The sequence below is a fragment of the Phoca vitulina genome, unplaced genomic scaffold (assembly GCF_004348235.1).
Source record: "Phoca vitulina isolate PV1807 unplaced genomic scaffold, GSC_HSeal_1.0 scaffold38, whole genome shotgun sequence".
NCBI lineage: Eukaryota > Metazoa > Chordata > Mammalia > Carnivora > Phocidae > Phoca > Phoca vitulina.
The window spans coordinates 8,504,439-8,520,894 of NW_022589741.1; the positions used below are offsets into that span (position 1 = coordinate 8,504,439).

Consider the following 16,456-nt stretch of genomic DNA (forward strand, 5'->3'; position numbering starts at 1 on the left):
AACGGCTCGCCGCCCGGGCGGCGGCGCTCTACACGCGGGGGGTGCGGGTGGCACTGGGGGTGGGGGGGGGGGGGGGGGGGGGGGGGGGGGGGCTATCCGGTTCAAGGTTTGGTCAGTCAAGGAAATCCAAGTGGCCAAGCCTTCCCACTGCTGATGGTGAAAGAAACCTGCCTCCACCAAAATCTCTGGAGGGAAAAGCAGAAGAAAAGGTTTGCTTCTCTTTGGGGACTGTAATTTAAGAAATAAAAGTGATTGAGATATTTGCACTTTGTAGAAAGGGCAAGATTATTTGCTTATTTCTGAAAGGAGGAGGGTGGTCTTTACTGGATATTTGGTTTGTGAAAGTTACTTTTGATAAAAATCTGATTGTAGTTATTTTTTTCCGTGTGGTTTTTTTTAATTACTAAGAAAAGGTGAGTTTGATAGTTTGGTATTTTGAGTGCAAATCATAATAGCTCCAATGTGAAAACAAAATCAAAATGGACCCTGTCCCTCAATGTTAGAAAATTACCTAAAATGCAGTTTCATAAATGATCTTTGTTACCAAATGGTAATTTACATGGGGCAGTGTTCTGCAAGGAAAATGTACTGTTTTTATGTTTCCAACCTAAAACTGAATTAAAATAAAAACAACTTGTTTTCTAAGAGCCTGGGTGCTATGAATGTCAGAGGAGACGGGGCCTTTACCTCATCAGGTCGTGAGTGGACTCCTTAAAGTATGGAAGGTGGCTGTGTTCCCTGAGCCCTGGTGCTCATTTCAGGCTACAGAGAGGACAGTGGATAATATGTTCTCATTGACGTCAGCAGGGTAAACGATACCTCGCCCAGAAATCGCCTGAGTGCATGTGGGGCGCCGCACAAGCCTGCACGCGGACGAGGCGCGGGCCGGGCGCTGCCTGCTGCCGTGTCCTCAGGGACCTAGTCCGCCCGTAAGGCCTCCGGAGCAGGAAGAGGGGCTCCCCAAGTTCAAGCCAGCTACAGAGCAAGGGGTGGAACTGGAGGCCAGCAAGACACTGCTCCTTATTCCTAATGGCACAGCCCGAGGGCCTGCGGAAGGCCTCGACCCTCCCCCGGCGTGCACACACGGCGGCCCCCGGGACAGGCACCTGCTCGGCGCCCTCAGGGGCTGGAGAACCCAGGAGGCGTGAGAGGCCACTCTCCGACGCTCGGACTTGTCCTAGTGCCACACCCTGAGGGGACGGGCAGGATGAAATCCTGCTTTCTGGCCGCGAGTTCAACGGAGATCTGGTTTCACTCAGACCATTCGGTTGAGCCGAGGCTGTAGAACCGAGACCGCTCCCAGACAGGGATCATCCGCTGGTGCAGGGGGTGGTCAAGGGCAGGAAGCGAGCAGAGCCCTCAGCACTGACCTGCGCTGCCCAGCACCACGCACAGGTGCTCAGTCCTGCCCCCAAAAGACTGGTACCCGTTGGGTGACCCAAGAACTGAGTTTCAACTGCCTCTTTTTGTAAGGAAAGCACTCAATTTCAGTAATGATGTTTTACGGACTTTTCCCTTTCCCACCAAATTTCTCCATTTTTGTGTTGCCAAAAACAACCCCAGGGTACAGGCCAAAATACCAGACCTGCCAGAAGAGCCTGGCCAAAGCTAGCCAGTCGGGCCCCTGACCTACATTCCCTAGAACATCCTTCCTTTCTGTGGCCTTTGTGAGCCAGAGGCTTGGCCCAGGGAGAGGAGGAGGGGGCCAGGGAGAGCTGAGCCCCAGACCCCGGGCCTCTGCCGGGCCAAGCAGGGCCCAGAACTTGCCCCCACTTCCAGAGGGACACGGTGTCTCCAGCCAACTCCCCAGCTGGCCTCTGTTGCTGCCGGTCCAGGCGCAGTAGGCCCCGCACCCCAAGTCTCTGCTCCTGGCTACCTGCTCCTTCTCGAAGGTAGAATCCACTCACCCTCCCCATCAGGGAGGCTTTGAGAGTTTGACTCAGTCTCTCCTGACTCCCCAAAGACAAGGAGGGAATAATGGGGCCTGAGATGCTGAGAAGGGGCCAGACTGAGAACGGTGACCCTCAGAAGTCAGTCCGTTACCATGCCAGGGCCACCCGCGTAACTGGGAGAGGGGCACAGCTGAATGGAGAAGAGCCCCCGAGGCCTCTCCCAGAAGCACGCCAGGCAGAGGACCCTGAGCTCACAGCCTCCGTTGACTCTTCAGTGGGAGGCCCAAGAACTGCCCTCTAGTCACCAGAGAAACCCAAATGTTTAGCAGGATCCCTGTGCCAGCAGAGGGCCAAAGGGCAAGCAGGTAGCTGGAGGAGGCCCCAGGGATGCAAGGGCCTGGCCAGAACGGGGTCCAGCTTCCCCCAGCCCGCTGCCCCCCCCCCGCCCGGAGCAGCCACCCAGGCCTGAAAGGTCCTCCAGGCAGAGTGGGTCCCACCCATTCCCTTCCAGGGACAGCGGGGGGGTGGGGGGGCAGTAAGGCCCCTCTGACCCGTCCTGGGCCCTGGCACCCCTCCCAGCCCTGCCACGAACCTGAGCACATCCCAGCGCAGGCTCATTGTCCCCAGTGCTAACTTGGGGGCACACCCCAGCTGACAACTCCCAGGTTTACTGTGAGGCTGAAGGGCGGCCTGGCCTGGCGCTGCCCTCCAAGCAGAAAGCCCCAAGGAGATTCCCAGCTCCCCTCGACGGCTCGTCACAATCTCAGCTCTGCCTGCCTTGCTTTCACTTAACTCCCGACCCCACCGTGGATCAGACCACGGCTGTGTGACCCCGATGGGATCTCTGCACAGTTAAGGCCGGCTGCCCTATCCCGAGCACCTGCCCCAGGCTGAGGACCCCCAACTCTGCCCTGGCTTCCTTCCTTCTGTCATGAGTTCTGGGCAGCGCCAGCCACGGGTACCACCAACGGCAGGGCATCCACGAGAAGCCACGTCCCACCCAGAAGGGGGCTTGTGTCACCAACCTCCACCTTTCCGGTCAAGCGCCTGGGCAAAGGGTTGGAGGGCCTGGGGATCTTTCTCGGTCCCCAAAGCCCCACAGTGGAGACGGTGCCAAGAGGAGGCCAGAGCCCAAGGGCACGGCTCCAACTGGCCTCCCTGGGCTCCAGTCCCTGCTGCCTGTCCTCAGCACTCAGGCCTCCTGCAGCCTTTCTGGGCCTCTTCCCTCCAGGTACCCAGAGCCACGCTCCTCAGATGGCCCCCGAGGCCCCCCAGCTGACTCTCAGCAGCGGGCAGGGAGTGGCGGGGGGCAAGGATGGGCAAGGACGCTGGCCCCGGAGCTGTGGGACTTGGGGGGGGGGGCGCGCTAGCGGGAACTGCCTGTCACAGCAAGCGCCGTGTGAGAGCACGAGGACAGACAGATGCCAGAGGCAGAGGCCGGAGAGCCTAGGGGCCCGAATGCCTCGGAGTTTGGGGAAAATAAGGAAAACTGGAAAAAACAAAAAGAAACAAGGACGGAAGCAGCCACGGGCGCAGAAAGGAGAGGCGACTGGGCGCAGGCCGGACGGCCCGACAGAAGGGAGCGGAGGAAGAGGGACCGTTCGGGACGTCCGCGCCTGCAACCATTGTTTATGGATGCTTCGCTTGATTTGGGTCTCCAGACCTGGGCTTGCATGGAGACTGAATGTCCCTCACAGCTGCTCCTTCCTGCAATAACAAGACTGACATCACTGTTGTCAGGGAAATGGTGTTTTGATTAAAATCATGTGACAGCCACTTTGTGATTCAACAAACAAATCCTCTGTTAACCCTCGCCTGGCAGAGGCCTGTGGGCCGCTCCGGCATCCGAGGGCCACCGCAGACCGTCCGGGAGGGCGGCCTCGCCCGCTGCGGTGACCCGGGGGTCGGCCAGGGTGCACGGAGGCAGCCACTGCTCCCCGGCAGGTCCTGCAGGGGTGGGGGCGGGGGGCAGGCGGCCTCGGGAGCACAGACTGCTCTGCAGGCTCCCGGGCTCTCGCCTCGGGGCTGTTCTCTCCCGGACGGAGTGGCGGGCCCAAGGCCCGGGGTGCCCGACGGCTCCCGCGGGGCCCCAACACTGACCGGCCCAGGCCTGGCGGCAGCCCCTCAACCCAACGGGCCCGTGTGCACGGACAGCGCGCGCGGGGTTAAGAATGGTTTCTGGTTTGCACTGGAGGACTTCCTGGCTCGCTCACTTGGCTGCGGCCCCTGACACGCAGGGCTCTGCCTGGCAACGCTCCACTCCCTCACGTCGCACCCTCGGGGCATTTTCCTTCGGTGAGGCAGGCAGGCAAGGCTCCCTGAGTCACGGGGCAGGGGGGTTTTCTGGGTAAAATGATCTGCAGCCTCAGAGGCCTAGCCCGGCCGGGAGACCCCCAGGTAGAAGGGGACTGGCGAGGGGAGGTTCACAACCACCTGAAAAATGGAGCTCCCAGCGCCCGCCGTCCGGGGAAGTGAAGACGAGGGTGATGTGCCAAGTGCGTGACAAGTGTCTGCCCGCGGTTGGCAAGCCCAAGGCCCGAGGACTGGCCGTTAGTGCTGTCTGCACCGCCCGCAGCCGTCCCGGGGCGGCCCGCAGAGCCCGGCAAGTCCGCCACGGGCGGGTCACCTCAACCGGCCCGCGCTCAGCTCAGAGGCGGACGGCGCACTGAATGACACGGCCAGCTGACCCTGAATTTGTAGGAAAACACCTCACACCTTTCTTCCCAAGCAAGGGTGTGGTTTAGGCCTAAAAACACGTAACTCTTACTCATGCTCCTCCGGTGAAGGTATCTCCCCAAAGGCCACGTTGTGGGAAACACAAAGGGCTGGCGGCTCAGGCCTGGGTCGAGGCCCAGAGGCCACTGTGAGCGGCTGTGAGCAACCTTGTCACCCAGCGCCTCCCACGGCGGTGGCCCACACCGGACTCGCTGGCGGCTCAGGCCCTGGGATGAGAGAGCGCAGCCCCACTGGACGGGAGAACATTCTCAGATGAAAGACTGCAGTTTGGGGCCTGGACAACAGGAAAAAGTTCTCATGGCCTCAGTTTACATAAAATGAAGGAAAAGCCACGAAGCTTTAGCAGGCAAGCTTTTCAGTGTTAGAATCTTCACCGAGCAGACCCACTCGAGCAGGTACGAGAATGCCAGCGTCGGCCAAGTCCCCGAAATGCAGCCTGACATCTGCACGAGGCAGCTGAGGGCCTGGGCGCTGCTTTTCTGGATGTAGCGGACGCTGACGCAACACGGGTCTGAGCTGCGTGGGGCCATGACATGCAGATTCTTCCCGTAAATGCAGTACTATGAACGTGTTTCTCTTCCTTAGGACTTTCTTAATCATGTTCTTCTCTCGAGCTGACCTCATTGTAAGAACACAATACAGAACACACGTGCCACACAAAATGTGTGTTCATCGACTGCTCATGTTGTCGGGAAGGCCGCTAGTCAACAAGCTCGCAGTAGTTAAGTTTGGGGGAGTCCGAAGTTCTGTGTGGGTATTCAGCTGTGCGGGGGCGGGAGGGTGGCCCATGCCCCAACCCCTGTGTTGTTCAAGAGTCAACTGTGGCTGTAAGCCACAGAGCCACAGACCACCCTCCTCACGGCCGCAGGGCCGTGGCCAGCACCAGCTTCAGTGAACCAGCAGTTACTCTCAAGTTCGAACCCTCTGCACACCTTCTCCAGAGGGGCATCAGATGGGGCCTCAGACCATTACACGGTGTGACAGAAATGGTTTTGTCCTTGAACGGACAGGGCGACCTGAGCGGAGCCGTAGCAAGTGAGAACGGTCTGTAGTCTCTGAAGTAAGTGCAAACGACCTGCTTCTATAGGTGACCCCTCACCAACCGCCCCTGTCCCCGCGGGGCCTCGCCTGCCGCCCCCAGGGACCACTCTCCCCCCGCGCCGCAGCCCGAGACGGGGCAGGACCCAGGCGTCAGCGGCACTCACCTTCCCGGTGTCCTCTCCAGGCCCTCTGGGTCTCAGGAAGTGGTTCTTGTCAGCCCCCCGAGCGCTGGGCTCCTCACTGGCCTTCGCAGGACAATCTAGCTTCCTCAGCCTTTGAGCCACCGCTGGAGGTAGACGACAGTACGGTAACGTCCCCGACCAGCGCGCGGCCCCCTCCTAAGCCCACCTGCGCTCCCCAGCCAGGACGCCCCCGCTGCTCCGGTACCACCACGGGGGAGCACAGGAACCTACAAGCACGTGGGTCCCTGGGCAGAGAAAGCTGGTTCACCCCAGAACCTTCCTGAAGGTGCCTTTCCCTCGAGCGCCATGGGAAGTGCCACCGCACTGGGCCTTCCCGTGCCAGCAGGGTGCTCCCCATTTCGGTCACTGCCTGCCTGCACAGCCCCAACTGGGCGGAAAAGACCCGGCTCCTTCCAGCACTGGTAATACCAGTTTCAGAGAACTCTGGAGAAAGAAACGACTTGGCTTTTCTACCCAATGAGTAATTAAACTCTTCATCCTCCAGATTTCCATCTCAACTGAACATTATGTAACTTTCTGGAAACAGCAGGTTCACGGAGGCAAGCGGGGAACAGTGAAACCACTGCAGATACAAGGACTGGAGACATGTGAGTGACCAGGAAAGAGGGGCAAGGACACGGATGGAGGCAGGGATGCAAATCAGAGGGAGACCATCACGGAGCCGCAGACCACCGTCACTCAGTCCTTGAAGTGAGGACGCCACTCCCTCCCCGTCCAGGTGTCTAAGCAGAGGAGAGAAGAGGCCCCAAGAGAAGAGCACCGGGAGGAAAATCCTGTGTCAGAGCAATTTACAAGGCAGGACAAAAGCACCCAGCGAGTTTGGCTGCCCCGCCCTCCACCCCTGGGGCGGGGATGCAATCAATGTGGTTTCTGCAAGAAAGCACCAGATCTTCAACTCCTTGGCAACACAGTGACTAATACACACAACTGCACCAAGAAAGCATTGCCGTAGCTTTTGCACTGGCTTGGGATGCAAGGATCTCGGATGCTTGGATAAGACAGCTCGAAGGTCCGGCGGCCGGGCTGAGTCAGGACAGGCTGTCCAGCAAAGACCCCCGGGGCCTTGCATCCCAGTGGCCAAGCTGTGGCATTTCCATGAGCTGAGGGCCATTACTTCAACAAGCCCTCATTAAAAACCACACGTTAACCTGTTTGTTCTTAGGAAACAGGACACATCTTCAGGTTCCTATCTTCTTGGCAGCACAGAGAAAAAAGATCTGGTCTTGGTCTCTTAAACCTGGGACAGGTCAACCGCACACAAAACGTAGAAACACTAAGGTGAATTCCATGGTTGAGGAGACACCTTTATTGGGGTCAGCTTGCGACATATGTCTCTGCTTCACTTCCTCACGGACCAACGGACACCGATGGCAGGGGATGAAAACCCATGGCAATGCACATCCCAGGTCATCGTGCAAACCCCAACGGAACCGTGGCCAGAGCGGGGAGCCTCAGGAAGGACGACCCAAAGCTTGTTTAAGAGTCGCAAAATCCTTCCGTTTTGCCAGTGGGAGCATGAGCTGTAGCGTGGTACCTTCGATGACTTGTTCCTCGCACGCAACACATCAAAGGACAGATTTTAGAGCTTCATTAAACATTTTTATTGAGCACCTGTTATGTACACCAGACACTGATCCAGGTGCTGGCAACAGAGAAGACAGAAGAGACAAAATCCCTGCCCTTACGGAGCTCCTGGAGCAGACACACTAGTGAAACCAAGATGGGAAAACCGATCCATGGCTAATGGGACCGGCATGAGCCAAAGGACAATGCCCCTTGAGTAACAAAAGGGATTCCCTATTGCTTAGAACAGAAAGAGTCGATGAACTCCCTAAGGGGTCACCCAGAAATACAGAGCCTGCTTAGCTCCCAGACCCATGCCTGAGAAAGCCAGGGCTCCTGTCTCCCCTTTATGACTGTCTTAAAGGGACAGGCCACCACTCAGGGCTCCCCAGGGAGTACATGTGAAGTCCAGAAGACATTTAAAAGTCCATCCCAAAGCCAATGGCATTTCCAACCACAGAGTTAAGCAGCAGCTGTGCAAGTCTGTTTCAAGAATCCAGACACCGATCTCTCAGACATGCAATTCACTGAAGGGAACATAACCTGGAGATAGTAAGAAGCAAAAGGAACCACAAAACTAAAATTAAAATGTTTACAGAACAGTTTAAGATCTTAAAACAAGAATGTAGGGAAGTTTTTTTGCGTAGGAATACATTTAATCCTTGGCCCAAAAAGTAATAAAATAGACATTTCCTGTAAGGTAGGCTGGTAGTTTTAAATGCAGGCAGAATACCGTCTGATTTAAAAGGCTCTGTTTCTCTAAGGTAAGACAAACCTGGAAGCATCTGGTCAAACTTGGTTTTATGTAATGATTTCACATACAAAGGTGTACAGCGGTCTGCCGAACTTCACCAAACAGAACAGGGCTCACTGGGCTCACCGAATGAAAGAACCAATTCAAAAACCAAAATGGAAACAAGGAAACCACACAGCAACATACAAGGAGCAAAAAATAAGCTACAATAAAACCTCATTAATTAAAATTCCTTAGGACAAGGCAAGTCTGATTAGGTGAAAAATATGACTAAATCTAAAAGAAAAAATATTTATAGTCTCCATATATACATACATATATATTTCAGAGATAAAGAGTGAAATGAATACATCCAAAAACAGGTATGGCCTACAACGATCCCCATGGAAGGTATTTTAATAAAACCGAAGAGTGATCAGTAACGGGCATGTCACCTGGAAAAGGGTGCTTTTTAAAGAGAGCTTTTTAAAATTACTTCAGTAGTACAGATACAACAGGCTTCCTGACATACTATTAACTGGCTTCAGCAAACCCTTCAGCTTAACTCATTCTCTTAAATTCCAGGAGGAATTAATGAGGTTTTCCCGTAGAAGTAGAACCACAAACATTGCAAGTGCGGAGCATCCGGCATCACCCATCCCGAGACGTCAGTGCCGAAGCCCCCGCACCGCGGACCCGACGGCAAGAGGCGGGAAGCAGAGCCGGGTCAGGAGCAGGAACTCCTCACAATACTCCATCAGCGGTTTCTCTACTCACCCGAAACATGGCAGGGCAACCGTACAGTGAAGCAGTCAAACGACTGCTTATTAGGAGGCACAACATTTTACGTTTCTCGGGGGGCAGAGGGAGGGAGCCAAGTGCTCGTGAATGCAGCCGCGGCGCCGAGCCACCAGCATCCGGGTGGGGCTCAACCCGTGAGCGGCGAGACGCGTCTGACTCCAGGTTTCCGGATGACATGATTGCAGTGGAAATCAAGCAAATAAAAATCAAAACAACCAATACATGAACCCTGAGCTTCCACACTCCCCTTTCATGAGAGACGCCGATGCAGACCATCATTATCCGGGAAAATGTGGCTTTCTATATAGTTACATCTCCACGTGCTCCCCAAATAGAGGGTTTATAACGTAAGTTATTCTAAACCATGTACATTTAACTTTGGAATGATAGACACACACACAGATATACGTAAACATCAAGAGAATCACTCCACTCCCTGTCTGGGTCCAAACCCATCCAGGCTCGGGTGGGAATAGCAAGCGGCCAGGGCCTGATTCAGCAGTGAGATGCAGGAGCCCACCTGGTGCCAGATAAATCAGCAGGAGACAATCAAGACATGACTGTACCAAGTGTCAGGAACTGGTCACCAACAGTAAGAATGCTTTAAATGTAATTATCCCAAAAAAGACGACGAGTAAAAAACAATCCCATTTCATCTTTAGAAAGAATCAAGTCACTGAAATTTGATCTCTTGTAAGCGGCTGCCATCTGCTTGGATGAGGTCTTGAAGGTTTTCCATTTTTTCTCCACCCAGTTTAAGAACACATTGACTAGAAATCTGTGATAAGAATTTAGTAAAGTCTTTTCCCTCCTGTTCCTCATTATGCCAACGCAAGCACTGGAAAATTCCAAACAAAATCAAGTTAGTGGTACAGAAAGTTCATGACCTGTCTATGTGAATGTTAAGTATGACAACAATGATGTGAAAGCATGAGACTGTAGGCTTCTCACTTTGGTCAGTTTCTCTGCCCTGCCAGGCTCATCGAGTTAAACTTTAAAAACTGAAATCCAAACAACAAACTGTTCTTACCCGTGAGAATCTGAATCCTACCCAGCCCTAGACCTGGGACTCACAAAACGGCCTGCTCCATGGTGGGCCAGGAAGGTTCTACCCACAGAGGGGCACGGCGTCCCAGCAGCCCACCGACCCCGCTCCCACACACACACACGGCCCGCCCGCTTCACTCACTCACACCCCGCTAACCAGGGCAAGACACAGAACAGACAAACCCACCACTTATCGCTTCCTGTGCGAAGTACTTGACATCCATGTCCTCGTCTTGACCTAACTTCTGCAGCACGGGCTTCACCTCCCCCTGCAGAGCACTAAAATCCAACAGGATTATCTGAGAGGCAGTCCTCTGGGCCAGATCAATGCTTCAGGGCATACATGTTCTACGGTCATTTGTCAAGTTTAAAATTAAAAAAAATTGTAAATGCTTAGAATATATACCTGACCAGTACTAAATAATTTCTAAACCCTCCAGAGAATGAGCTTCAGACAATGATCTACACGTATACAGAGCTTCGACACAAAACGGCAGCCACACCCCCAAAAATGGTTGTCAAATTACTGCTTCCTCTACACAAACCTTACCGTGGGTCAAGTGAAAACCACTGAACTTAGGTTGTGCTCTTACTCCCCACTACAAGGTAAACATTTAAATCTCCTTCTTAAACAAGACTAATACTGAAATCTTACTCAGTATCTAGAATTGGTCCAATTTTCTGAAGAGATTTCGCCACGTTGAAACGGACATTCGCTACTTGGTCTCCTGCCATTTTCAATACGATGGGCAGCATCTGCTTAGTGGTGATTTCCTGACCACAGGCTTCAGATAGCGCCTTGAGAAAGAATTAAGATGGTACATTTAAAACACTTTTAGGTTTTGTTTTGTTTTTTTAAAAGGTTTCTTAGAATGCACGCGCAAGAGCACACATGGAGGGAGGGGCAGAGGGAGAGAGAGAATCTCAAGCAGATTCTGCACTGAGCCCGGAGCCTGACTCAAGGCTCGATCCCACGACCTCAAGGATCATGACCTGAGCCAAAATCAAAAGTCAGACATTTAACCGACTGAACCACCCAGGCGCCCCTAAAACACTTCTGTGTTTTTAAATATCCCCAAATCCAAAAAGACAAATGAATATTTAAAAAGAAAGTAACTGACCAACAGGAAAATGTTTCTGAGCATCTGAATGAGGGACACGAGATAGCATTCAAAGGATCTCAGAATTAAACCAGAATTCACCACTGACTTGATTACAGATTTTAACATGAATTTAAAAACTGACATTTTCTCTCATCAACTAACTGTCCAAATTAATCAGTATAAGAAACAGATTCCAAACAGAACACATTATATTGTGAATTCAGAAATACAGCCCCAAATAACCGCTTTAGCGCCTAAGCTTAGCAGTAACAGCCGTATGATACTTACATTAATGCAGAATAAAGTGGTCATTCTGTGCAAGTAATTCGGATCATTTGCCATTACCAGCACTTTGGGAACGATGGTGTTTTGGGCCCACTCTGTACCAAACTTCTGAACGAGTTTCATGAGGTTGTTGGTGGCAGCTTCCCGGATGGCATACACTGGCAGAAGAGATGAAGGGCACACTGTCATGCTGCTCACATCAGAAGCATAACCTAGTTTACTGACCTCCTCATCGAAGGGGGGCCAAGAACAAAACTCTCCCGACACTCCAAATTTACTCCTATTACATAATGGTCAACATGCTCAGATAGGACTCATAATACAATGATTTGGTCTGGTTATAGTTGAAGAATGTATAATACGTCCAAGAAAAAGGAGCTAAGGAGCTCATGATAGGCATCATTAATTAACTAACAAATACTGAGTGCCTACTATGTGCTAGGTGTTAGAGAAAGAATACCGAAGAGACTTCCCCACACTCTATCAGAGAAGTGAAAGCTGCCGGCCTCCCAGAAGTCACATGAGGTAAGACTGGTCAGCACGATCCATGAAATCGTGTAGCAAAGATTGTGAGGGCTGGAGGAGTTTAGAGAAGAGAGAAAAGGGAGGTCCAGGAAGCTTCAGGAAAGAGAGGCCTGGCACTGGACCTCGGAGATTAAGGAGGATTTGTGTTAAGTGGAGAAAAGAGGGGAGGAATTCCTGGAGAGGGCAGAAACCAATGAAGCCGGAGGACACAAAGGGGAAAAACTGCAGGGTGCAAGACCTCGAGGTCGGACAGTTGGTGCACTCGGGAACACAGAGCACCTTGGGAGCTAAATTTAGATTTTCTAAGAAAAACGATGAGCTTTTAAAGCAAAGTTGTGACCCGATGACCAATGTGGTATTTAAGGAAGATAATTCCAGCAGAAGCAACCACAGCAGAGGAGAGAAAGCCAGCAGGGAGGTCATGCAGAGTCCACTGTGGTCACCTCCATGATAGCAACTAAAAACCTCAGAGCGACTTGCCTCTTTTCCCTTAAAAGATTTATATGTTGAGACAACATGTCAAATGTATTCTGTGAATAAATGTGTGTGCTTTAACGTCTAGTAACTCCCTGTAAGATCATTTATCAAGGACAGCCTAAATCTAGATAATAAAAGCCCGAGCTACTACCTTCTCAACAACTCACTGCACAGCACCAAACAAAGTCAGGCCGGTGCAGCTTCATTTCACAGATCCCATAAAACTCACAACTGGGGCTCAGATAACAAATCCAGGGCAGTGGGTACCGACTCCTTACTCTACTTCTCTCTCCAGGTAGGCCCAACCCTCCTGGGGAACAGGGGAGGCAAGACTAGCTATCCAAGCCGCAGCCCCAATCCTGGACAATTTACATAAGGCTTCCAGACAGGGAATGTCCAACTCTCCCCAGTCCACAGATCCTTCTCGGCAATGCCATTGCTGAGAACAGGAAAGACCGCGTAACCAAGGAACTATATAATTTATTACCAATACGAAACCTGACCACCGTCTGTGGGAGAAGCCGCCGGTCAGTGACAGCCAGAAGCATTCTCCGCGGAGCGAGCTCAAGTCCACCGTTTGACCCATAACACTAACTCCCTCCCTTCACAGTCGTGGTCTTTGTCTTGGGCACAAACCCCTCCCAACTCCTCCCACTAAGGTGGAGCTCGCTAAAGAAACTGTGTCTTGTCTAATTCTGCTTTTTAATTTGCTAGAGAGATTTTTCTCCTCTTAATGCCATTACCATAGGAAGGGCTCTCACAGCCAGAGTAACCAGAGACCGCGCACACGCTCGGCCTTGACCCAGACCTCAGCTGTACTCAACTGGACCTGGCTCGATGCCTACTATGCTCTTGGCTCCTCTCAATTTTGTGCCAAAAGAATGCAAACCATTCCAGAGCTCTGCCTGTTTTCTCTCCTTGTTTTGTCTCTCTCCCTCTTTCCCTCTCCCCTCAAGGTCTGATGGACTTGCAAGGTTCCTCTGAATGCCTAACACACTCCATATGCTCACTCCGATACTTTATCCCTTCTCCTGTAAGAAATAAATTCCCCTTCTAAATTCCACCCTCTGATCAATACTGTCCACTCAAGCTCAGGAAAAGAGGGGACACTTTCTTCCTTATACTACTCCAGATTTTTCACAATATTCTTTTAGTAGTTTAGTCACCAGGAAAAACGTTTCAAAAATGTAACTGATCAGTGATCACTACACAGTAGTTATCTACAATGCAAAACAAAACCAACAAAAAACTCATGTGACTAATTAAGTGCAGGACAATTTCAGAGCTGACATGTCATCGATTCAAAGAATGCTTGCAATACCAGTTTAGTATGCTAGCTGCTGCAGAGACAGGAACAAGGGTCTCTCTTACAATCCCAAATTGGAGGAAAGATATCTGCCAAGTGAGGAAGGAGTAACTGACTTGTACAGACAGCAATCTTACAGAGAATGGGTGTGAGGAATTCAATTCTTTGTGGAACACTAAGACTTTAAAAGTGCCTCAGAATTTATCTAAAATGCAAGCTTTCAAAAAAAGTATACAGAATGACCCGCTGGGATGTGTCCTTCCCACTAACATTAAATATGTATCAGAAATAATATAAACATTATTTTCCTGAAAGGAAAGGAAGTTTTATGATTTACCAAACTTAAGTTTCATTTAAAAAGAAAAAAAATTGGACATAAAAAGGTAACTTTAAAGGACAAGAAAAAGAGTCTTCACATCTAGTTTTAAAACACTGAAATCACCTGCATATATATGTTTTTGCAAGATTTGCACATTTCTTTCACACCCTCCTCTTCACTGTCTTAACCACATAATCTTCCACATGATCCAAACATGCCCTTAACGAAACCACCTCCATGTACAAGCAGACACGAGTATCCCACTCCTCCCAGATACCCAGGCATGAGCGTCACAGGTGAACAGAGATGCACTCAGCACATCGAGTCTATGTGAGATACTGTGGAACTGAAACAGGATGCCTGGCAGATGCAACACAATATGGAACCCAAAGCCCACACGGGACATTGTAAGCCCCCAGGGACCCCCTGTGAACAGATGCCTGGACATGGGGCCTGGCGGTGAATCTCACTGGTCCAGAAGGCGCCCCCACCCCCCCCCCACCATCGCTGCCTGGCAGACCAGAGAAGATACATGGACCTGAGACCTTGGCAAAAAAATCAACTGCTAACAAGTTAACAGGTAAGGTGGTTTTATAGAAAACATCCATTGCCTTGTCTATCTTGATAAGCAACTTTCAGTAACAGTTTGTAGCACTGGAAGAAAAGGATTCTGTGACTGTTGAATTATGTTATAAATAGAAAGAGAAGACAGGTTATTTTCAAACCTATTTTCTAAAACAACTGTTCCACCTGAGCCTGCCTGAGCTCGAGGCACTGGCAGTAAGCCTGCCTTTCACCAAAACCAGCAATCTGGGCCCCCGCTGCCCTCAGCCATGGCTGGCGTCTCCCACCCCTACACTCCTTTACTGCGCCACTGTATACCTCCTTCTCTAAGTCACCTCAAAGAAGCCAAGGAGCCACTTCCCCCTGGGCCTTTCATCAGATTCCAATCCTTATCCTATACTGGCTAAAGACTCCAATGCCATGGTCGAGCAGAAGACCTTGGGATAAGGAAGGAGTGTATGTATAAAAAAAGACAATCTGAAAATAACAGAAGGGCTAAGAAAACAGGGCAGAGACTGTTTAATGAAGAAAATAAGATTTAAGATTAAAAAAAATGGTAGAAAACAGCAATGTCAAACTTGTGTTCAAAGGAAGCTAAGTGGACTTTAATCAAAGCCTTTCTTTATCCCTACACGTTGGTAGACAAAATGTCTGGTCAGATTAGGATTCATTTCTAAAAAGGAAATATATGAACAAAGGGGATGTGCGTAAAAACATGGGCCTTCCGTAATAATCTGTGTTTAACTTACTCACCATGGTCCACAAGCCAGGCCATACATAAAGAATTCAGCTTTTCGTCAAAGAACTCCATACCCTACAGATACAGAAGATTCCATTAATACGTATCTCCAAAGTTCAGAAATCAAGCTGGTCTATTTAAATTACATCAAAATGACCTGAAAGCTAAAAAAAACATGTTTCCAAATAAGCCGAACGCATGAACTAGCCAGAAAAGAAATGCATGGAATTTGATTTACAAACTGGAAGCCTATTTTATTAGACAGCAATCATAAACAAAAGCCTGAGTGAGATGGCCCAAGCCCCGCTAAGTGGGAGAGAAGAGCGTGGCCAGGAGCCAGATTCAACAGTCCAGATGAGCTGGAAGAATGCACCGTGGACGGTTTGCCAAACAGTATCTAGATTATTTGTAAAAATGGGTTAACCCAGGAAAATACCTGTCAATAGTAGTAGTTCTCAATTTTTTTTCCCTTTTTGGTTAATGTAATAAATCCTTAAGGATGAAGAAACTGACATCAAGAAACAGACCCCAATTAAAGAGAGAATATCTGGGATGATGGGAGAAAGCAGAGGAGGGTGAATAAAGCAGGCCCATGACTCCAGGTGCAGCGGCCCCAGCGCAGAGTCACAGGGGGAACCACCCTGGCCCTCCCCGTTCTGCTCTTCCCGACAGGCGGCCAGCCTGGCACAGGCGGACTCACATTCCCGCCTCTGTGGGACTCGGCCAGCACGAAGGACAGAGCTGGCATATCCAGTGCCTCCTCTGGGGGATCTACATGTTCCACAGTTTTTTTATTTCTTTGGATGCTAAGAAGTTATTGACCAGTGAGTGCATATTTTAAATAAAGAGATATAATACCAAGGGTCAGTGCTCTGAAAATAGTGAGTTAATGAAACAGCTTTCTAAGAACAGGTTATGAACAGGTTTTAGCATACAGTTAGATTATCATGTCAGCCTTCAAAGATTTCCTTTTCATTTCAGGTCATGGATTTTTCTGGAGTCTTAATTTTTATTTCCCAAGTTTTGTGGCTTAACTTTACATTTACTCACCACGGCTCACTCGCCACGCTATACATAAAGAGTTGAAAGAATTTTATAAACTAACTACCTGATATAAAAATC

The 16,456-nt window shown here is 50.6% G+C and overlaps 2 protein-coding genes across 4 annotated transcripts in view; one reads left to right on the forward strand and one right to left on the reverse strand.

Annotated features, from left to right (window-relative positions):
- The window catches only part of SIK2 (salt inducible kinase 2), a 132,488-nt gene extending 123,655 nt beyond the window's left edge, over positions 1-8,833 (forward strand). Inside the window, exon 15 of the mRNA XM_032428031.1 lies at positions 8,754-8,833. Within this exon, the coding sequence (XP_032283922.1) occupies positions 8,754-8,763 (10 nt within the window). The 3' untranslated portion in view covers positions 8,764-8,833. The remainder of the gene's footprint in view (positions 1-8,753) is intronic.
- PPP2R1B (protein phosphatase 2 scaffold subunit Abeta) overlaps positions 1-16,456 on the reverse strand; it is a 32,022-nt gene that overhangs the window by 2,317 nt on the left and 13,249 nt on the right. For 2 of the 3 annotated variants that reach the window (XM_032428033.1, XM_032428034.1), the window contains exons 11-15: positions 15,349-15,409; positions 11,408-11,562; positions 10,672-10,814; positions 10,204-10,295; positions 5,834-5,955 (exon numbers count right to left, since the gene is read on the reverse strand). In XM_032428033.1, coding sequence (XP_032283924.1) covers positions 5,834-5,955; positions 10,204-10,295; positions 10,672-10,814; positions 11,408-11,562; positions 15,349-15,409 — 573 coding nt within the window. Of the gene's footprint in view, positions 1-5,833; positions 5,956-7,449; positions 9,808-10,203; positions 10,296-10,671; positions 10,815-11,407; positions 11,563-15,348; positions 15,410-16,456 lie in introns of those variants that run through there. The other variant, XM_032428032.1, reaches the window with a different exon arrangement.